This window comes from Panicum virgatum, chromosome 7N (assembly GCF_016808335.1).
Source record: "Panicum virgatum strain AP13 chromosome 7N, P.virgatum_v5, whole genome shotgun sequence".
NCBI classification, from domain to species: Eukaryota; Viridiplantae; Streptophyta; class Magnoliopsida; order Poales; family Poaceae; genus Panicum; species Panicum virgatum.
This window is the reverse complement of record NC_053151.1, coordinates 28,123,982-28,146,971: the sequence shown is the minus strand read 5'-3', so window position 1 is coordinate 28,146,971 and position 22,990 is coordinate 28,123,982. Positions and strand designations below refer to the sequence as shown.

Here is a 22,990-nt window from a genome sequence, read left to right as displayed (position 1 = left end):
TTGCAGAACTGTACTCATTTCCACTTGTCCTTGTTCATGCTGTGCATCTGTTGTAGTGTTGACAAATACAACCATTTTCTGATTGAACAAAAGAAAGAGATCAGGTGCCAGCCTGTATACTTCTTTTTCTATTTTTTTCCTGATTCTTTAGGCTATCCGGATGGTCCCTAACTGAACTCTTAAATGTTGTTATGTGGTATTTTGTGGGAAACGCAGGCTCAAACAATTCCTCATGATAGCAATATGGCTCAAATATGAGTCAAGTAATATGTCATCTTGTCTCGTTGAGAGTTTTTGAGTCCTATGAGAAGGGCTGAAAATCCAAACCACTTGCTGAGACTGACATCAACATGCATCTTGACATCTTGCATGAGTGTCATTGTGTCATATAAATCCCTCCTTAGGCACACTTAGCTTATTCGATTATCTTGCACAGCTAGCTACAGGTATGCAGATCATGGCCGTGTTTGGTTAGCTAACAAAGTTCTATGTTCATATCTTCTGCTATGCTAGTGTCACGGTGAATGCTGGATGGATGGTTCGGTTTGTCAGGCGTATGTTTGGTTGCAACTGTGAAAGGGAGCAGTTGATCGGGGTGGTGTGATCGAGGAAGAGTGGATTTGTCAAATAGCTCCTGTATTCTTGGATATGTGGGGCAAAGCACGGCCATGACAGGCATGATGCTCCTTGCATGTGCAGCACAGGAAAGAAGAGGTACTGATGACTGCATGTCATAATATCTTTTTTCTCGGTTCTGGTACTGATGACTGCATGTCATAATATAGCCAATCGAATAGTAAAAGGTACAATCCTCTACCAATACAAATTCACCGAGGCTGTGTTTAGTTTAGTTCCAAAATTTCTCTCTCCAAATTTCACTAATCACCTATCACATCAAATCTTTTACCTCATGCATGGATTATTAAATGTAGATAAATAAAAAAACTAATTGCATAGTTTTGATGTACACGACGAGACGAATCTTTTGAGCCTAGTTAGATCATGGTAGGACAACAATTACCACAAACAGACGGAAAATGTTACAGTGTGCTACAGTATTCGATATGACCCTTTTTACCATCATTTTACGGATCTAAACACAGCCCGATTGTAGTGCACTGACAAACTGGATCTTTCCTTTTGCTTCACAGAGAACGATGGTGGTGAGTGGTGACTGTTGGCTTCGAACTTGCTTTTGACTCATGGTGGATAAACCAGCGGAGTGGTCTGCTTATGTTGGAGGTTAGTTTTGTATCTCTTTAAATTACTGCACTTCTCGTATACTCTCATGGAGCTTGAATGTAATTTGTACACTGTCGTGCTGCTAAAACAGCATGAGAATCATATAATTTCTCCAGTTTAAGAGAGGATATCTCAAATGAACATTTGCCTTCTGAATTCTCAAGCCCGATGGCCGGTGCTCATTGCTTTGTCATTATATGTTACTTGTATTCTCGCACTGCCCTTAGCCAACCTAGTAACCTACTGTACTGAGCTTTTCATGAAAAAATATGGTAACATCATGCATTAGATTGGCACATTATCATCAAACAAGCAGGAGATAGCATTTGTCATGCTCTGGCTCAAGTTGTGCTAAAGACCCCAGGAAACACCACGGCCATGCAGCACGCACTGACCCAACTATGTCTATATACCCCTAGCTGATCTAGCTACCCATCCTATCCATGGGGACTCTGCTGCACATCAGTAGGCATGCGATCTCCATCAGCTGAAACTAAACACACAGCCCTAACATCCAGGAAGTAAACCACAAATAGGAACCGCAAACTCTAGCTAGCTCATGACACTACGACAGTAACCGGCCGCGCATCAGTTGGCGACCGCCTACTTGGGCTTGGGCGCCGCCTTCTTCTCGTGGCCGCCGTGCGCCCCTGGAGCGGCAGCGTTGAGGTCAGGGATGGACGCGCGGTTGCCTGCCGCCGCCGCCGCGTTCCCGTTGGCCTTGGCGCTGTTGGTGTTGGCCGCCGTCTTGGCGAGCCGCTGCTTGAGCTCGGTGAGCAGGGCCTGGTTCTCCTGGTTGAGCAGCAGCGCCTTCTTGCGCAGCCGCTCGTTCTCCTTCATAATGTAGCAGTTCTGCAGGTACAGCTTGGCGTTCAGCCTGTCCATCCCCGCCTGGCCGCTGCCGCACAACAGGGAGAACAAAGTTAGCAGCAGACGTGGTTGCACACTTGGGTCCTTGTGGGGGGGCCATGCTCCAGAGTCCAGAGTTTCAGACTCTAAATGAAGCCATGCAGACTGCAAAACGAAACAGGGTGCAGCAGCAGACACTGTCTATTTTTTTATATAAAAAAATCAGGACACAAAGTCTTCCTGATTCTACTAACTTAGCGCATGATTACAGTTATACCATTGTTAAACACATGCCAGTACAGCTCCTACTAGAATACGCAACTTGCAACACATAAACAAATCAAAGGCATTGGGGGCAGCAGATTGCATAAAGCAGAAACGAACAAAAAGGGTTGGAAGCAGCAGAAGCTCCAAGAGAGAGGTCCATGATTGTGCATGCATGCATGCAAAAATGCGACGAGCAAGCACATCACCAAGGGGAAAAGTGACGAGACGGTGAGCACCACCTCGTCGGAAGCCGCCGCTCTCACTGCCTGCCGGGGTGGGAGGTGGAGGCCTAAAGCAGCTCGCTCACTCGAGTAGCAGTGGAGATTGGTGGTGGGGCAGCTGAGGCGGCGGCGGCGGGAGGCAGCTGCGATCAACGGCGAAGCCCGCCTCTTTTCGCTGCGAGGTGAGATCGTGCTGGGTCATCCGGGCAGGTGGTGGGGCTTATTTATAGGCGCGGCCGCGACCTCGCCGGCCTCGCTGACGCGGGGTCTGCCACTCATGAGCCCTTTGAACTGGAAGCGGAGGGGACAGAGGGGGATGGTATGATGCGTGGTCGTAAAGGAGGGGGTGGGGGTGCGGCCCGGGGACGGACGGAACGGGCCGGCCGGCCGGCGGCAGGGCGGCGTAAATGGTGGCTAATCATGAGGCCGGGGCGCCTCACGTGACGGCCACGCCGACCGCACGGCCGGCCGTGCCTCGCCGTCGCCGGCCGGGGAGAAATCCGAACGCAAAGAGAAATGATGGTCGGAGTACTGTCGGTAGCTTAATTTTTTTCCGAGTTCGTTTTGGCACAAAGTAGTTTTTTTTTAGTTGATGAAAGCGTGTGAAGGAATCGTACTGTTCCGTGTGAATTTATATAGATATTCTTAATCAGTGGCTACGGCTGCAGTTGCAGGTGCTGGAAAGGGCTCCTTGCAGCTCAACCACCGGCATGCCACATTTCGCGTAACAGGGTACGGTTGCCTGGACCATCATAGCTAAGCCGAGCCAGCCCTGGTTTGTCAACACAGGTGATCATGCGTGCGTCCACCGGCGTCAAGTCAGCAAGATCTCAAGAGCCCCAACGTGCATCTGCTTCCGTCCAACGCACACTCACCCTTGTACTACTTTTACAGCGGGGGGAGCGCAGTAACCTCGGTGTTAATAGTCAATGCAGGAGTACTAGCTTGAAACCGGTGGCCAAGCAGAATGGTTAGTGAGAAAGAGGTCAAGAGGGGGACGACGGGGGCTTCAAATGATGATGATGATGGGCCTCGGCCGGCCCAAGATTCGTAATGATGGCTCGCCTCCGGGTCCTCGCTCATCATCACGCGCCACACCGCTCCTTCTCCTTTTTCTCCCTTTATTTACCCCTCTCGCTCCTCACATATTCTTCTCTTCTTTTTTACAGTATACCGGGTGGATTATCATTGCTTTATTTACTGCGCCACCCTCCGCTTGGGTCCTTTAACACCACCACCATCCGGTGATCATGATCTCCTCTCCCACCAATTGAATGCCTCACGATTGAAGAAGAAACCCGGCCCGATTCTCATCTCGTGCTATCTTTTTCGTTCTTGCTTCTTTACCCTTTTTCCTTTTTGGCCCGGTTCACCATCTTGCTTCTTGCGAGGCTCTTTGCTGAGATGTGATTTTTTTTCGAAAGGACGGCAAGAGTTTTACCGAATTTTTATTAGAAGGAGAAAAAGACTTTACAATACAAAGACACACAACTCACCATTATCGCACCCCACTCGAAACAGACACACCACACACCACTCGGAGAAAACAGCAAAAACTAAAGAAAAAGAAAACCACTAGGAGGTTGGGATGAATCCGTTGACTACTCCTACCGCCTGTTGAAACTGTTGGACGTCTTCCTTGATTAGATAAGTAATCTCTGTCACGGTCTTTTGTTCCTGGCTGAACGTTCGTCTGTTGCGCTCCTTCCAAATGTTCCACCAAAAATAAATAATGAGTCCATCAAAAAAGGATTTACTCTCTTTCACGATCATCGCTCGACATTTCTTCCACCATCTGTAGATAGAACTCACCGAACCGCTGGTCGGTAGTTGGTGCAAATTTAGCCAATTAACCAGCTCAACCCAAACTGCACAAGTGAAAGGGCAGTCTTTACAAAGATGTTTTGGTGTCTCTGGTGTTGTGTTGCAAAGTTTGCACAAAGGGTCATGGGGCCATCCTCTTTTTTCCAAGTTGTTTGCTGTTAATATCTTTCTGTGCAGCAGAATCCATGCAAAGAATTTACATTTTGGTTCCGCCTTTGCCTTCCAAATTGGGGTAATGGATTGTCTTCTTGCATGCCCAACAAACTGGATGCGATATGCACTCTTAGTTGTATAATTCCCATCTGACGTCCATCTCCAAATAATGTCATCATCAATATCTAGATTGCGTTCAAGTAAACTGATTTGCTCCCACAGATTTGCATACTCCCTAAACTCGGCACCCGTATGTAAGGGGCATACCTGATCAATCCAAAAATTATTGTTCAAAGCTTGTTGAACAGTAAAAATTTTCCTCCATGATTTTCTAAAAAGACTTGGTGCCAAATTTTTTGGCACTGCTCCGTTAACCAACTTGAATGCCAAAAACTAGCCTTATTTCATTTGCCCACTTTGACTATTGTTGATGCATTGAACATGTCTCTATCCCTCTTATCACAAGGGATGTCAAGACCAACCCACGGTCTACTATCGTGCTTCCATCGGAACCAGCACCATCGAAGTCTAAGAGCTCTTGCTAGCCGCTCAAGATCGAGAATCCCCAGGCCTCCCATCTCCTTTGGAGTGCATACAGTTGGCCAATTTATCAAACAATGTCCACCACACAACTTCTCAGGTTCCTCTCCCTTCCAAAGGAAACTTCTCCTCATGCAGTCAATTTGCTTGATGAGCCACTTCTGAGTTGGAAAGACTGTGAGGTGGTATATAGGCTGCAAGGTTAAAACACATTTGACCAAGGTCTCCCGACCTGACGATGACAACATCTTCCTTTTCCATCCCGCCAATCGCTCGCCGATTTTATCTAGCAAAGGCTGTACATCCACCCTTCTGAGTTTGCGTGTGTGAAGAGGGAGCCCTAGGTACTTTCCAGGGAAGCTGCAGACCTTTCCAGGGAAGTTGATTAGTGCTTCAGAAATTATATCGTCGCTGCATCTGATGGGGTAGATTTCAGTTTTGCTTAAGTTTACTTTGAGACCTGAGCATTTATTGAAGACGTGTAGGAGCTGGGAAATACTATATAATTCAGATCGGTTCGGGTTTGCGAAAATGGCCGCATCATCTGCGTAAAGTGAGCAGCGAAGCTTAGCTGCTTTGGGGAGGATCTGGTTTATGAGGCCCTTATGGGCTGCCAACTCCATCAATTTGTGTAGTGGATCAATTGCTTAGGATGAACAACATGGGAGACAAAGGATCCCCTTACGCAGACCTCTTGCATGCTTGAATTTTTTTCCTGGGCGTTCCATTAAGCAAAACTCTAGATGAAGATGTGGCTAATAGAGTTGCTATCCAATCACGCCACTTTTGGCCAAAACCCAATGCTTGTAAAGTTTCTAACAGATAGACCCAGCTAATCGAGTCAAAAGCCTTGGAAATATCCAACTTACTCCCTCCTTCCCCGTTTATAAGGCATGGTGGAACATGACACGGTCTTCTAAACAACACTTTGACCATTTATTTATCATATATTATATCACTTTTGATTATAAACTTATAATCATTGTAAAATATATTTGATTATGAATCCAATCATATGAAATTTGCATTATAAAAATAAAAATTTAATAGTCAAATTATTGGTCAAAGATGACAAGTTTTGAATCTTGATATACGTGTATGCCTTATAAATAGGGAAGGAGGGAGTAATAAACAACGCTGGCCTCTTTGCTTTATGTAGAGCATTTATCACATTTTGCATGTAAATAAAGTTGTCATGTATGCATCGCTTTTTGATGAAGGCATTTTGGCTACCTGACACCAGATCATTTAGTTTTGGCGCTAATCTATCAGCTAAAATTTTTTGTGATTAACTTGGCCAGGCTGTTGATGAGGCTGATCGGTTTGTAATCGCTCACACCAGTTGCATCCGCCTTTTTGGGCAGCAAAATGATATTGGCTTCATTGACTAGCTCTAGTCTCCTCGTTTTGAGTGAATGGAAAGCTTGTAGGGCTGCAGTTAGATCGCTACCAATGATCGACCAACATTTCTTATAAAACAATCCAATAAAACCATCCGGCCCCGGGGACTTCTCGGCCGGCAAGTGCAGAACCGTGTTTTTTATTTCCTCATCCTCAAAGGGGTCTTCAAGCTCACTCAGGTTATGAGGCTGGTAGCCTAAATTAGCCCAATTAAAACTTAGATATCTCTCTTGTGTCTTTCCTAGTAGATTGACAAAGTGATCAAAAATAATTTCTTCTTTCCGTTGGTGATTTGAGACAACTCCAGAGGCAGTGGCTAGGGAAGGGATAAAATGTTTCTTTCTTCTGTTATTAGCATGCAGCATCAAAAGCCTAGTGCAGGCATCTCCCTTTCGTATCCATATTAGCCTAGAATGTTGTCTAGCACGTGATCTCTGAATGGCAGCGAGGTTAACTGATTTGGCTTTCAGGAATCTACGGAATTCCAACTCTTCTGGTGTGAGAATTCTTTGTTCTTGTGCCGCATCCAAAAGCTTCAGGATCTCCTTAACAATCTCCAACCTAAGTGACAAATTGCCTAGGTTCTGTCTTCTCCAAATCTTGAGGGCCTTAGCTGTCCGTAATAATTTGACATGCATGCGTAGGATGGCATCTTGCGTGTTGACTGGCTGCGCCCATGTATCCTCAATTACCTCTTTAAACCCAGGCATGTTAACCCAAAAGGACTCAAATCGGAACCCCTTGTAATTTTGTTTAGCGATATCACCGGTAAGAAATAAAGGGCAATGGTCGGATCCCATTGTCGGTAGTGGCTGCAAATCAATGTTCGGAAACAAGAGATGCCACTCAGGTGTCCCAAACATGCGATCAATTCTCGTGAAAGTAGGGTTGTTTTGTTCATTACTCCAAGTAAACTTTCTGCCTCGGAGATCGATCTCCATGAGCTGGGCCTCATCAATGGTTTGTCTGAAATTGCTCATCATAAGCCTGTTTAATCTGTCATTGCTTTTATCTTCCGCTTTATATATCAGATTAAAATCACCTACTACTAGCCATTCAACTTTCACGATTTGTCGCAAGCCCTTAATCTCTTCTAAGAAAGCTAATTTATCGCGATCCTCCTGTGGACCATAAACGCCTGTGAGGGTCAAAGACGTATTGTCGGCCCTCAAAGTAATATCTGCTGACATTGTGTACTCAGTTGTGCTGCAGTTGTGTAGGTTGAAAAACTTATCGTCCACAGCAATGAGGAAGCCCCCTCGAGTACCACTAGCAGGGAGGGCCACGTAATTCCTAGCAAAACGTTGGCCTAGCGTATCCACTACCAGGTGAGTTGTCCAATGTGCAATTTTTGTTTCCTGAAGGCATATGATAGTTGCACCTGACGAGGTAACGGTGTTGCGAACACTCGCTCGTCTTGCCGCCGCATTAAGTCCACGGACGTTCCAGCACAACAAATTAATATTTTTCTATGACATAGAGAAACACCAAGCAACTTGACGAAATCTTGTTCACTTCTAACAGGAAGGGTCTATGCAGCTTCGCACCAGGACCCGACACAAAGCCGAACCAACCCTGTAGGGCGATTAGTGACGATGATGATAACTTGGCGTGTTTCATGAACGATGGTGCTAGGCGCCAGGCCCCATACAAAGCACCCATGAAGCCGCAGGGCCAAATTGCCGGCCCAATAGTGGTTACAAACAACAAGTTCTGAGGTCTCTTGCTTAACATATCTAAACGCAAACACACTACTTGAAAGTTAACTGACAAAGACCACAAGTTCCTCCTGGCAATTAGGCCATCTGTATCCCAACCTCCCCTGTAGGCAACGGGGCCACCTTACTCTTCTTCTTGCTCACTGCCTTATTTCCTTGTTCAACAAGGACTGTGAGGGCATCCATCGTCTTCTTGGTGACAGGCTGCTGGAAATGCTGCACCACAGAATTGAAATTCACATTAGCTTTTTGTTTCAAATTAGGTGACAGCTCTCCAAGTTTATTAATTAAAACTCTCTGAGCAAGATTCAAGCTGCCCTTGACTGGGTTAAGCTTAGCTTTGTCAGCTAGCCTGGTGCTTTTCCTCTGTGTTGTTGGTGTTTCTGTGCTGATATGTTGCACCCTACTTGAGTGATCATCATCCAGTTGCAAATTATTAACACGTGGTGGTGTGTGCAGTACAGGAACGGGAGGGCACACAAAATGTAGTTGATAAAAGAAGACAGGTCATTAATCTCATTATCTTCAGGACTTGTTGTAACAATAGCACCATTAACTAATTCATTTTCTATTTCACTAACCTGCTGCACAACCTGAGTATTGCTTAGGAGGGGGTTGCTGGCTGCAAACGGAACTTCTTCCACTGTCTCCAATGCCACTTCTCCCCTCAGTATCTCACCCTCTTCCAGCACGTCTGCCTCAGCTTCCATTGGCTCTTCTTGAGCAGCAACAGGTGAAGCCTGCCAGCCACCTTGCAGTCCCTCTGCCTCGCTGAGCATCTCCAGGATCCTGGCCTCCTTGGTGGGATGTCCTACAAGAGAAGGGAGGGTGAACAATTCATCCCGCATTGGGTCTGATCTGACCACTGAAAACAGTTGACATGTCTAAAGAAGCTGACAACTAAAATCTATTAAACTGACAACTGAAGGTGTTTTCTCACCCATTGTCTGAACTAGAGGGCATGCAAAGGAGACCTTCTTGCTGGAGGAGCACTTCTTGGGCTTGTAGATGTACTTCCTTGTGTTGGTGAGGCGATGCAGACCGCTGTCCCAGGCATCACTCCCCCAGCCAGAAAGGGAGGGCCTGCTACGATGTGGGTAGACACCACCGCTACGGTGTCCCAGGTAACGAGAGGTTGAGTAGCAATCCTCCACCGCTCCCCGGCACCGCGACACCCTCTCCCAAGCATGACTGCTACGGTGGCAGCGAGTGCCGCGGTAGTAGTCATCGTCGTCGTCCCTTCTTCTAGGGGTGGTGCCTCTATCTTCCTGACGGCCTCTGGGTCGCTCCCTACGCTCGCTAAGGGAATCTGGAACGCCATATTGCCAGTCGAAGACGCGACGTCTCTTCCTGTTTGGGTCCCCTCCCGGGCCCTGGATGAAGGAGAGGTCCTCCACCACATCCAGATGGATGAACAACTTGTAGGTGATGCCGAACTTGAAACCACTTGGTTCCTCGTAGTGCACCTCCACCTCCTGTCGCCTGCCGTCCATCTCCCTGTCAGGATCAGTCACCATAAGCCATACCTCTTTGGCGATGTTGGATGGGTTGACACACCACGCCCAGAGGTCGTACGTTCTCATACGCTCCCAGCGACGAGTCTTCCCCTCGACATAGTGGATGGCGCACTGGCTGCAAATGACCAGCGCCGCCACCCCCTCATTCCAGGCATGGACAGGAATCCCCTCGATCCGCAGCCGCACACGGAACTCCCAGCGCACCGCTGAGCCATGCCTCTGCTCAGACCATGGCGCAAAGCTGAAGCAGCGACCTCTATTGTTGATGGTGGTTCGGTCCAGCACACGCTGCCTGTCGTGGTGGTTGGAGAACAGCACCAGTACTGCTCCGGGAAGTGCTTCATCACATGAATGCTACCGCGGCTAAAGCCCATCTGCATCGCAAGGGCGTCGGAGACATGGTGTGGCTCTGTGTTGTGACTATTGCCTGGGAGCAAGCACACTGCTGCCCGACTCACCAGATCATCTCTCTCGCGCCTGATCACCCCGATCGCCGCCACGGCGCGAAGTACACGCCCCGGCCTCGCAAGCGGGTCACCAGGGTACGCCATGGGCGCCCCCACACCCTTGACCACCTCGAGGTAGCTCCTCTTGCTGGTACGCTTGTCGGAAGCTTGGTCTTGGTTTCTAGGCGGATGAGGCTGGAATTGAGGAGGCTGGTAGTGCTGCCTTGTGGTGGGAGTGGAGAGCTTCTTAAACCGTGGGCAGTCTGTCGCTCTGTGTCCCTGATTGAGGCAACGCCAACATTTGGTGCGGTTTGTGCATGATGCCACTCTGTGGTTAGGTGAGAAGCAGTTAAGGCATTTGCCCCTGGCATGACTGATGAATTTCCTCCTTCTCTCTGCATCCAGAGTCGTTTGGTGGCGGATTGGAGGATTTGAAGTTTCTGCTTGCTTTCTCCACCAGTATCGAGGGCGGACCGGTTCAAAACCATCTCCAATGCCATCTTCAGTATGTTCAGAAGCTGCATCTTGGGGCGTGCATGCACCAGTACCAATTTTCAGCCTACTAGGCGAAGGCTTGAATTGATGGTCTGCCACCGGAACTGAGGAGGTAGACAGTTGCTTGACTATTGGTGTCGAGGAGTAGTGATTGCTCACCGGGCTGAAGGTGCCTGAATTTGACCGGTCGAGAGCGTGAGCTGCAGCAAAGTTTGAATGCTTCTCCCCCTCCTTCCACTTTCCTTTCTCTGCGTAGCTGAATCTTGCTTGCCGGCTTGTTGAATTGACTTCAATGTCGAGGAGGAGTGGATCCACACGAAAATCTTCAATTTGATGCAGCACGTTGCACGATGAAGCTTCTCCATGTGGGAAATCTTGAACGAGCAGATCTGAATGAGCTAGGCTCGGAACTTCCTTGCTAGGGGCCGCCATCAAAGGGCTAGGTATCAATAAGGACTGCAGCTGATTCGCCAGACCCGGAAGCAGGACCTCCTCTCCATCCGCGCCAACTGCCTTAGGCACGCGTACTTCTTCAGGCTGGAGCGCTTCAATGTCTTCTTGCCTTCTCTCTTCCGGCAGCTGCACACCCGTCGATGAACGAGGTGGTGGCCGACGCACCGCCGCAGCACCCCGCATTGAAGCCAAGCGACCCACCAAACTGTAGATCTAGAGGAGGGCAACTGGGATCTATACTCGTAGCCGAGGGATTAAAGGAGATTTCAGGTGATTTTTGTGGAATTGAAGGAGGCGACGGATGGGAGGCGGAGGGGAGCGAGGAAGGCTCCAACGTCCCCATCCTCATTCGCACACTTCGCCTTCGGACGGTGGTGATGTGTGCTGTTAGTGGTGCTCGAATGTGGACTGGTGCTCTTGAGATGTGATTGTTGCATGAAACAAAGGCCGTGTTTAGTTTCGTTGCAAAAAAATTTTTTTAAAGGAATCTTACTAATTTGAAGTACTAAATGAAATCTATTTACAAAACTTTTTCACAGATAGGTTGTAAATCACGAGACGAATCTAATGATGCTAATTAATCCATGATTAATTAATAATTAGCGGATGGTTACGGTAGCATTACTGTTGCAAATCATGGCTTAAGTAGACTCATTAGATTCGTCTCGCGATTTACAGCCCATCCATGCAAAAAGTTTTGTAAATAGACTTCATTTAGTACTCCATGCATGTGTCGAAACATTCAATGTAACGTATTTTTTGCGTTTACGAGGTTTACAGGATCGGATCTGGCCAAAGTCCTCGAAGGAAATCCATGTGGCGGCAGAAAGTGGTGCACGGATATGTAAAGAAGAAGATTGGGGAAAAAAAGGGAGGGGGTAATGAACTAATGATGTTTGACAGCCTGGGCTCCCTAGGCTGCATATATATGGGAGCGATAAGGGTTAAGTTAGTCATAGTAACTTTGCCATGACTGATGACTGATGAGCAAAGTACAGACGACAACATCGTAGCATAAGTATATATATGCCACAATTGTGCCGATCAACCAATTATTAAGAGGCTGAAAACTATTCTACAAACGATAGCCTATAAACGTCAACTTTCTTAAAATTTTGAAGACTTTTTTCCTTTAGATTGTGCAATATATCTCCGTGGGCTGGGCAACCATTTTGGCACAAGATAATTTTGTCCAGTCCATGTTAAAAACTTTCAGTTAACTTCAAATCCTCCTAGACCTACCATGTACAGCTGGTGGAAAACCCGGCTAATTTTGACTGATTCAATAGTGTTCTGTAAAAGAGACTAAGCCGAAATAAATTGTTCCAAGTTGAAAGCAAACATGCCAAACAGGGTGAGTGCACTTTTATTTGCAATGGGTAGACGTACCGGAGTACTACCAGACCAGGCATCCATGTGGAAAAGGCATCTTAAGCAAATCTTGTAGTACATGGTTTCTAGTAGGAGAATTATTGTCATACTGATTGAACTCCATTGCGGCAATCCTAAAATAATTAATCCCAAGACAGAGGAGCAATAATGACTCCCCTGACTCTTCATAAAAAAAAGTTATGATCCCTGTGACAGAGAGTAGTCTCAATCCAATCCTTACCCCTGCCATAACCTTCCATGAAGTTGCACTGCATCTGCTTCGGCTGGCCATGGAGACAGGCAATTCAAGATGCGAGGGGAGGCCGGGGGGCAGTGCAAGTGCACGGCCATGATAGCCAATTCAAAGCGAAGCCATCATTCGGGGGTTGGGTTTCCCTGTCGTGGCTGTGTTTATATTCGTAAAATGGTGGTAAAAAAAATTACACTGGATACTGTAGCACACTGTAGCACTTTTCGTTTGTTTATGGTAATTGTTGTCCTATCGTGACCTAACTAGGCTCAAAAGATTCGTCTCGTCGTGTACATCAAAACTATACAATTAGTTTTTTTACTTACCTACATTTAATGCTCCATGTATGAGGCAAAAGATTTGATATGATAGGTGAATAGTGAAGTTTGGAGAGAGAAATTTTAAATCTAAACACAGCCCGTGTGCTCTTCGTCTTCGATCGGGCTCCGTTTCGGCCCATCAACTAATTGCACCACTCGAAAGCCTCGACGATGATGCCTCCTCATCAGCTAGCTACTCCATCCAACATGTGTTCATACATGTGCTAGCTGCACTGTAGCGCACTCGATCGATCGCATGATGGGAGGAAGATAAAGAGCACAGGCGCACGCTAGCTTTCTCGACCCGGCTAACGGGCTAAGGTTGGGTCATCGGGTGGGTGTCTCTTTCCATAGAGGCCGAGCTGGCTAGCTAGTAAGGACTAAGGAGAGACCGTCTGTTTTTTTGTCCTTTTTGTTAGAGAAAAACTGTGACAGGAAAACCAAAGTTTCACAGGAAAGGAAGGAACCTGTCGAGGAGGACGCATGGCAGCAGCATGTGTAGTGCAATGCGAACCGGTAGATGCTGTTTGCCGACGCTGCGAAACCAACTCAGGATGCTTCGTGCACAGGCTCGTGATGGTGTCAGCAATTAGCACTTGCATCTTCACTCTCCAGAGAGGCCACCTCCTACCGTGTATTTTGGCAAGCGGAGCAAACAGGCCCATCGTTCGAGTAAAGGCTGTGCCAAGAAGAAGCTGCTGCCTGGGTCTGGCGGATCAGACGGGGGGCGAATAATGAGCTGCACGGTTTCTAGAAACGCATGATGGAAGGAGGCAGGCAGGCAGACCGGGTGGATGCAGCAAGCAGCATCGCAATGAAGGGGGGAGGAGCAGACAGAGCAAGCACACGGGCAGGGACAGAAGAAAGTTTGATGTTGCATGGGCACAATCAATTGGGTTCGGCGAAAAGTGCCGCGCGCGCAGGAACAGCAGCGCAGCGCAGGGTCAGTGCGGCGCATCGATTCGCCCCGCGGAAAACTTTTTTTCCGGCCGAGAGCTGGGGCTGGCCGCTGGCCGGGCGAGCGAGCCAGGCCGGAGCTCAGGTCAGGGCCTCAGGGGCCAGGGGGCGAGCGGAACCGGTCGTCCCGTTGGGCGTGTCAGGCTCAGGCATGGAGAATTATCGTGGCGCAGGCTACTCGAGAGCGCGGCCAGGGATAAGTCCGCCTGCGCGACGCAGCTGGAGCTGGAGCTGGCTGAGCGACGCTCCAAGCGACGCGCACTGCAAGAGATGTTGATCCTCGATCGACCTGCCTGCCGCGTTGACCGGCGGCAGACCTGCCTGGAAAAGGCTGCGAGGAGCGCCCACCCTGCTCGCCGTTTGAACGGCAGCAGCGGCGGCCGGTCGCCGGACCCTGCCGCCGACCCGCCGTGGCTTGCGCGCGCCGACGCGCTGCCGGCCGGAAAGCATGGGTTGCGTCGCGCCGCACTGCTCAGCTCGTGCGCGTCGCTCGGGCGGCCGCTGAACTGAACCCATCATGACCTGACACGCATGGGGGGCTCCTCCGGTCGTGCGCGGCGCCTGCAACAGTGGCCTAGGACGAGGGAATCGCATCGCCGCAGGTCGTAGAGTAGCTAGCTCACGCCCATGCGTCGCGTGCGTGGCATAATCCTGAGTAGCGGGCCAGCACGCACGCACGGGTGCGTGCGAACGAGCCAAGACGAGCGCGCCGGGGAATCTCCTTCTTTTCCCTTTGGGCGTGCACCCTGGTCTGGTGCTGACGCCGCGTACAGGTGCCGTCTTCGAGCATGCATCGCATCCCGCCACCGGACCGCCATCCGATCTGAATTCTGATGATGACGCACGGGCTCGAGCCCGACCCCGACCTGGTGATGGGCTGCACCTGGCCTTGACACGGGCACGCATGATGGCGCCCGACGAAAAACACAGCAAAAGCGACCGACTGGCTCGCACGGCCGGAAGAAGAAATTGAAAAAGGTTGAGCTGAGTTGAGCCAAGCCGCGCGTGATGGCGATGGCGGGGTTTGAACGCCGTTGGGGGCATATGGAGGCGGCGACGAACGCACGGGGACACGTAGCTCGCCAGAGAAGCGGCCAGGCGTCGGGGCCCTCAGGCCTCGGCTCTGCCAGGCACTCTGCCCGTGCCGGCGCACCCGTATAAACTTCCTTTTTCCTACTAACCATTCACCATATAATCCTGGGAAAACACAACAGGTCTGTGCACTAGGATCAGTTTAACACTGGCTTCGCTTCTGCCGGCACGTTGGGCTGCATGGAAGGATCTCTCGGAACGCGTCGCGAGGAAAACAAAAAGGCGTGCAAAAGGCTGCGTGCCTTTTCGCGGAGAATAGTGGGGCGGAATGATGATGGAGAGCAGACCAAAACCACGGAATTACCCAGATGCATTATTAAAGATAGATGTGGCCAGCCTCAGTGCCGGCCCATTCCCATCAAGCTAAAAGCCCAGCCTTTTTGAAGCCCGAACCGTGTAAACCAGCTGCAAACCGGCCCACTATGGGATGACGGTTTTTTATCGGTCACCACCAGCCAGCCAGCCAGTGTTCACTTCCGGGCCGGGCAGCGAAACGATCAGGTATTTTATCCCGTCGACACGGATTCTGCTGGGCTGGGATCAGATGGATCAATCAGGCCAGACCGCCAGATATGCTCATTTGGCAACAGTTTATCAGCATCTAGCTTCGAGTCATTTTTAGCAAGAATATTACGCTTTCGGAAAAGCTCTAGCAATGGTTTAAACAGACGCGCCCCCTCCGGCAAGCACTTGAATTTACCACAAGACTTTGTCAAGAAGCAGATAGCAATGGTTTGCGGATGCGGACTCGTTTGAACTAGGAAGAGATATCGGAAAATGGTTTGCGGATGCGGACTCGTTTGAACTAGATATGGCCTTTTTCCTGTACAGTATGCCGTGTTTAGATCCCCGCCCAAAATTTTTTGGGAAGAGAATCTTGCCATTTAGAACTACTAAACAAAATCTATTTACTAAACTTTTTTCAAATCACGAGACAAATCTAATGATGGTAATTAATTCATGATTAATCTATAATTAGCAGATAGTTAATATGGTATCACTGTTGCAAATCATGAATTAAATAGGCTCATTAGATTCGTCTCGCGATTTACAGCCCATTCGTGTAAAAAGTGTTGTAAATAGACTTCATTTAGTACCCCATACACATGTCCAAATATTTGATGTGGTGTTTTTTGTTGTAAAAATTTTGGATCTAAAAATTACTAGAACTACGCTTACAGTGATGGCAGGAACGTGTAGCTTTTGTAACACGAGGAAGAGGCAGCAATCAGGTGGTCCTTGCTCCACTACGCCCCTTTTACCAAGCCCATGTTTGCAGAGTATTCAATTCAGTAGTTCAGTTCAGCTTTTTTTTTTGACTGGCCTTACTCCAAGTACAAATTGTAGTTTCTGAACTTACACATAGACCCACACACCACACTCACACACTCCACACACACCACCTATGCGCAAGTCAAGACCTACACCATATACTCACACCCACACATCTGTCTTGAAGAGATGGACTCGGACACCAGTTCCCAGCATGTATTGAAGGCCACCAGGAAATCTTGGAAAATCCAACCGAAATTCGTCCCCACAACGGATCGAACTGGGGACCTCCTCCGGAGGAGGAGGAGAGGGATGAGTCTCCGCTGACTTAAGTCAGCGGGACTCGGGCCACTGACGTGTGGGCTCCATGTGAGCGTGGCCCACACGTCAACCACAGTGTCCCGCTGACTTAAAGTCAGCGGATCCGGTTCTGGAGGAGAGGGCACTACTGAGGCGCTGCCGACCGGTCGCAGGCCCGTTCGCATAGTTCAGTTCAGCCTATGCAGGCTGCGGTTAGACTATCCGCACTGCGGTCCGCTACTGGGCATTGCAGTAACATTTTAATGTAAAATCTACTGCAACGGTCTACTCTATCGCATACGCAATCTTTCCGCTCGGCTCTGTTTCTCCAAATCTAGCGCAATACCGGACTCCCTCTATCTTCTCCACGCGGCAGGGCGCGGGCCCTTCCTCCTGTGCGCCCCACGTCCCTGCATGCTCTGGCGAGCTCCGCCCCCTTCGCCCAGCCGCGCCTCCAGCCCACCTCAGCGAGCTCCGCCCCGCCTCCGCCCAGACGCGCCTCCAACCTCGGCAAGCTCCCCCCGCCCAGACACGCCGCCGTCGCGCCGCCGCACAACCGCACCGCCGTCGCGCCACCACCGCCGCGCCGTCGTCTCGCAACCACCGCCGCACCACCGCACAGCCGCCACCACGCCGCCCGCTGCTGCCGCTGTCACGCGCGCCAGCTGCCGCCGCGGCCACGCGCGTGCGCCCGCCCGTCGCCAGCCGCCTCCGCTCCCGCCGCGCGCTCGCCGGCTGCGGAGATCCGCGCGTGGCCGAGCCGGTGCGCCGTCCCGCCGCATGCTCCGGCGAACGCGGCCACGCGGAGGTCACGGACGCCGCGAGGAGGCCCGCCGCCAGCCGCCCGCCGCGGCCGCGGCCGGCGAGCTCGAGCGGGAGCTCCGCCGCGAGCCCACTCCGCAACGCCGCACAGGCCTCGCCGCCGCGCGTCGGCCCCTTCTCTTCCCGCGCCCCCGCCGCCGCCGGTGCTCGGCCCCGCCACGGACGCCGCTCCGCCCCGCGACGCCCGAGCTCGAGGCCGTACCCGCGCGCCGTGGGAGCAGGAGGGCGGAGAGTGGGAGAAGGCCGGCGCGGCGAGCCTCGCGGGTTCCGCCCTGCGCGCGCCCACCGGAGAGGCGAGCCGGCGGGGAGGAGGGCGAGCTCGCGGCTGGGAGGCGAGCCGCCGCCGCCATGGGAGATGGAGCAGAGGAGATCCATGTCCACGGTGGCGCGTCCAGTCCGCCCGGCCATAGCGCTGCTCGCCGGCCCGGATCACATCAACTGCCGGCGGGAGCCATGGCCCGGATTCCCTCTGCCCCGCAAAGAGCACTGCCGTAGTGGGAGTGGACAGGGGAGATGGAGGAAAAGGGTGGGAGGTGGGGGCGCCGAGGAGAGAGGCAATGGCGCCGACGAGAGAGAGAGAGGGGTAGTGGAGAGAGACGTCAGGGGAGAGAGAGAGTCAGGAGCTCGCCGTCGAGCGGCCCTGCACTGGGGCCTCGCCGCCGCACGGCCCTGCGCTGGGAGCTCACCTCCAGGAGGGGGCGTCCACGTCTGGACACCCGCCGGAGAAGTGGAGGGGGAAGGTAAGAGAGAGAAAAAAAGAAAGGAGAAAAAAAATGAGGCTCCGTTCACTTCCCAAAAAGTTTGCTACAGTAACCGTCGCATCAAATTTTCGGACACATGCATGGAGCATTAAATGTAGTTGAAAAAAATAATTAATTACACAGTCTAACTTATTAGCACGAGATGAATCTTTTAAGTCTAATTAGTTCATGATTGCACATTATTTGTCAAGTAACAACGAACTGTGCTACAGTAACTTTTCATCCAAAAATCGCGAATTGAACGGGGCCTGAGATGGTAATTGGATGATTGAATAAAATATGAGGTAGTTGGGATAGATTAGAGATATAGAATATGAATGAGTGCAGAGAAACTGAATGTAGAGTAGATAATATTAATAACTAGGACGGAATATACCTTTTAGAGGATTAAGTTTAGAGTAGCACGAGTACAGATATCCTTAGTACAAATATCATTTCTCTGTCCAAAGGGTAAAGGCCAGTGTCGCAGCAACACAGAATCTTCCCCACCGGCTGCATCCGATCCGTGCCCTGCTCTGCTCCAACACCGCATTGGCGCAGTGGGGCCATGTTTGGATAAAACCATCAAAACTTTTGCACAAAAAGACGAATACATGCATGAAGTACTAAACGAAGTTTATTTGCAAAACCCTTTTAGGAATGGGTGTAATTTTTCGAGACGAATCTAATGAGCCAAGTTTCATCATTATTGGCTACAGTGATGCTACAGTAACCGCGCTCAATCATCCTCTAATCATGCGGTCAAAGACCTCATTAGCTAGAGCAACTGCTACAGTACCACAGTTGTGGAGGTAATTTTATAATTAGACTTTATTTAATACCACTAATTAGTAGTCAAAGCATCGTTTCTCTCTCATCGAAACTTTTCCACCCTTCATCCAAACACGGCCTGGAAATGCTTCAAGCGAGGAATGTGTCCGCGTGCGGGCTGCGAGACGGACGAGTGGACGACCCGTCGCAGAAGACGTCCACCCCAAGCGAAGGGTGCGGTGGAGGAGAGCATCCTGCCGGCCGGGCGGCCTGCGCTGCGCCCCCGACGCTTCAAGCCAAAGCCTGCACGCACGACAGCACAGGCCGACCGCGCGTCGCGTCACGCCATTCCCATCCCTTGACGCCACCATCGAGCCGAGAAGCGCCCAGTTCCATCGCCGCCCCCCTACTCCACATTCCTATATGGTCCACGCACGCACAACGACACGCTCAGCCATCGACGTCTCAGGTTGCGCCGCCGCTGGCCCGTTGCAGGAGAAGATGGGCACGCCGCGCGGCGTTCTCTTGGCTGCCCGAGCTCTCGTCGTCACCGCGGTGTTGGCCATGGCGGCGGCGGCGGCGGCAGAGTATGTCCGGCCTCCGCCCGGGCGGATCATCCTCACGGAGCACGCGGAGCCCGCCGCCCATCCCCAGCAGGTACACAAGATTAGACATGCACGCAAGCAAACGCCAATGCAAGTTTTGACTTTTGAGCACCTGATGATCGGAATGCATGCATGGCCGGTGTCCGTGCTAGTAGGTCCACGTATCGGCCGTCGGGGCGAAGCACATGAGGGTGTCGTGGGTCACCGACGACAAGCGCACCCAGTCCGTGGTGGAGTACGGCCGGGCCTCCCGGAACTACACCGCGACGGCGACCGGCGAGCACACCTCGTACCGCTACTTCCTCTACTCCTCCGGCAAGATCCACCACGTCAAGATCGGGCCCCTGGAGCCCGGCACGGTGTACTACTACCGGTGCGGCATGGCCGGGAAAGAGTTCAGCCTCAGGACGCCGCCGGCCGCGCTGCCCATCGAGCTCGCCCTCGTCGGTACGGAACGGAAGACCAGCGCGCAGCCTTGACCGGCCGGAGCGCTGACTCTTGATCTGACGGCTGCTGGATGGAAAACGCTGCAGGGGACCTGGGCCAGACCGAGTGGACGGCGTCGACGCTGGCGCACGCCGGCGAGAAGGACTACGACATGCTGCTGGTGCCGGGCGACCTGGCGTACGCCGACGCGCAGCAGCCGCTGTGGGACTCGTTCGGGCGGTTCGTGCAGCGGCACGCGAGCCGGCGGCCGTGGATGGTCACGCAGGGCAACCACGAGGTGGAGGCGGCGCCGCTGCCGCCGGCCCCGGGCGTGCCGCCGCCGTTCGCCGCGTACGGCGCGCGGTGGCCGGCGCCGCACGAGGAGAGCGGGTCGCCGTCCAACCTCTACTACTCCTTCGACGCCGCCGGCGGCGCCGTGCACGTCGTGATGCTGGGCTCGTACGCCCCCTTCGGCGCCGGCTCGGACCAGTACCGGTGGCTGGCTCGGGACCTCGCCGGCGTGGACCGGCGCGCCACGCCCTGGCTCGTGGCGCTGCTGCACGCGCCCTGGTACAACACCAACGCCGCGCACCAGGGGGAGGGCGAGGCCATGCGGGAGGCCATGGAGCGGCTGCTCTTCGAGGCCCGCGTCGACGTCGTCTTCGCCGGCCACGTCCATGCCTATGAGCGCTTCGTGAGTCTCCCTCCATTGACCCGTCGGTCGATCGGTCATCAGTTCATGCAGAGTTTCTTCTTTCTTGGCCGGTGACACCTCCCGATCGATCGGCATTGTTGTTGCAGACGAGGGTGTACAACAACGAGGCAAACCCGTGCGGACCCGTGTACATCACCATTGGTGACGGCGGCAATAGAGAAGGCCTTGCATTCGAGTGAGCTAGCAATTCGAGATGATGACCCTGTCACCATTTTGGCGTACATAAGCGGCTTTTTTTTTCGCTTTGGTTGCTTCATTTTGCCATGCTGGTTGGTCTGAATGTAGCTTTGAGAAGAACCACAAGCTGGCGCCGTTGTCGGTGACGAGGGAGGCGAGCTTCGGGCACGGGCGGCTGAGGGTGGTGAACGCGACCACGGCGCACTGGGCGTGGCACCGCAACGACGACGCGGACTCCGTCGTCCGCGACGAGGTCTGGCTGGAGAGCCTGGCCGCCAACAGCGCGTGCCGGCAGGAGGGCGACCGCGCCGCCGCCGGTTCATGGAACGATGAGTTGTAGCGTCTCGATTGGGCCCTTCATTTTTTTTTTCCTCATTATGTGCGAAAAAAAAAGAACTTGTAAATTTTGCAACGGGATACTGCCTTGTGTCCTTTGCACGTGACGATAACACTAGACAGCACGGTGGAGCGCGCCCTATATATATATATATATATATATATATATATATATATATATATATATATAGAGAGAGAGAGAGAGAGACTAGCTAAAATACACCCGTACGTTGCTACGGACCAACATTAACATTATACGAGTACATGATCATTTGCTTTATTGTTGCTGCAAATATTATACATACCTTGAACACATCATTTATTTTTTTTCATGAACACACTCGTTATGAAAGTTTCGACGACCAGCTATTGTGCGGTCCCTAACTTAATAGTAAAATACTTATAGCCAAGTTTTCATACCAGGCCATAGATCGTGCGATACCATTTGATGCCAAGAGGATATCGTGTATAATCATGCCAATAGGATTTATGGCCGGAGTAGAGGAGACTTACGAAACGTAAACTTGATACGGACACGGTCAGGATTTGCTATGTTCCTTTGCTCGGCACAATGGAGGGATGGACGGTGTCAAGTGACGACGGACGAAGCTAAGACAGAACTCATGAAGGATTTACACCATGCTTTAGAATTAGGAAGGAGGAAGGATAGCCAAATATATATGTGTTGTTATGTATAAAGTTGGTATAAGTATTCAATTAGGGTGGACATGTCCATACACATGTTTTAAAGAAATCAAGTGCTTTTTTATTAAAAAAAGGTACGCAGTACTAAAAAATCTCAACCAATTACCTTTTAGTGTTTCCTCATATTTTTTATGCAAATGGAAGAAAAAACATTTATATCATACTATAATTCATTAAAGTATATCATTCATTTATATTCGATATTCCAGCCCTCGAACAAATAACGCTGGTAGAAATATAAAAAGCTTCATCTTCTCTCCGCATCGTGGCGCTCCTGTAGCTAGTGCTGGACCACGAGTCTGTTTCTCAATCTTATTAGGCAATTGGCATGCTACAGCCACCACATCACCATGGGGTTCACATCGACGCCCTCACCACCTACTCCTCCATCGAACGTCACCAGTATCATACTTTTGTTCATAATGTCAAATAAAAAATTATATTGAGTTGTTGGACCAATCAAGAAAACTACACTGTCATCTAGGTGAACAGATTAGGGATGGCAACGGGTAAAATCCGCGTGGATACTAATTTCAGAAACCCGCACCCGCGAACCTAAATTCGCACCCGCGCCCGCAACCCGCGACGGGTAGAAACCCAAACCAGTACCCGCTGTCCGCGGATACCCGCGTAACCGCGGGCACGCCCGTGTACCCGCGAGGACGGACGAGGGAGGACGTCGATGTGCTTGGGGTCGGGGCATGCACGCGCCTGGGCTCGTCGCCTCGCCTCTAGGCACGGAGGGATTAGGGAGGGCGTCGGGGCCGCTGCGCTCGCCTGGGTTCGTCGCCTCTGGGCGCGCGGCGCGGAGGGGCGAGGGCGTCGGCCACTGGGGCCTGGGGGACGCCTGGCGCTCTCCAGCACAGAGGAGAGCACTCTCCGACGCCGAGGAGAGTTGGGGGCCGCCGACCATGGCCCCCTCCGGGAGCCAACGCGAGGAGTCCGAGACCGAGGGGCGCGGCAGACGGCGCTGAGGCCTGGAGGCACCGCCGGGTGCTGCGCCAG

At 51.4% G+C, this 22,990-nt stretch overlaps 2 protein-coding genes and 1 long non-coding RNA gene across 4 annotated transcripts; 2 read left to right on the top strand and 1 right to left on the bottom strand.

The window, feature by feature from the left end:
* The first annotated feature begins 389 nt into the window (after positions 1 to 389).
* Positions 390 to 1,392, top strand: LOC120684007. The gene is made up of 2 exons (XR_005679025.1): positions 390 to 714; positions 1,152 to 1,392. It is a non-coding gene; the product is annotated as an uncharacterized LOC120684007 (long non-coding RNA).
* Positions 1,393 to 1,502: 110 nt separating this feature from the next.
* LOC120684006 (protein LITTLE ZIPPER 3-like) lies at positions 1,503 to 2,827 on the bottom strand. Of its 2 annotated transcripts, none has more exons than XM_039966089.1 (2): positions 2,565 to 2,827; positions 1,503 to 2,140 (listed from the first exon to the last, which is right to left on the bottom strand). In XM_039966089.1, exon 2 carries the CDS (start codon positions 2,125 to 2,127, stop codon positions 1,846 to 1,848), a length of 282 nt encoding a protein of 93 aa, XP_039822023.1. In that variant the 5' UTR covers positions 2,128 to 2,140; positions 2,565 to 2,827; the 3' UTR covers positions 1,503 to 1,845. The 2 variants fall into 2 exon arrangements, with proteins under 2 accessions (XP_039822023.1, XP_039822022.1); XM_039966088.1 differs by having other exon boundaries at positions 2,598 to 2,800.
* A 16,591-nt stretch (positions 2,828 to 19,418) lies between these two features.
* LOC120682584 (purple acid phosphatase 22-like) lies at positions 19,419 to 21,356 on the top strand. Its single transcript, XM_039964546.1, has 5 exons — positions 19,419 to 19,678; positions 19,782 to 20,073; positions 20,160 to 20,746; positions 20,854 to 20,942; positions 21,053 to 21,356. The coding sequence occupies exons 1-5, from the start codon at positions 19,445 to 19,447 to the stop codon at positions 21,282 to 21,284; spliced, it is 1,434 nt and encodes a 477-aa protein (XP_039820480.1). The 5' UTR covers positions 19,419 to 19,444; the 3' UTR covers positions 21,285 to 21,356.
* Positions 21,357 to 22,990: the final 1,634 nt, after the last annotated feature.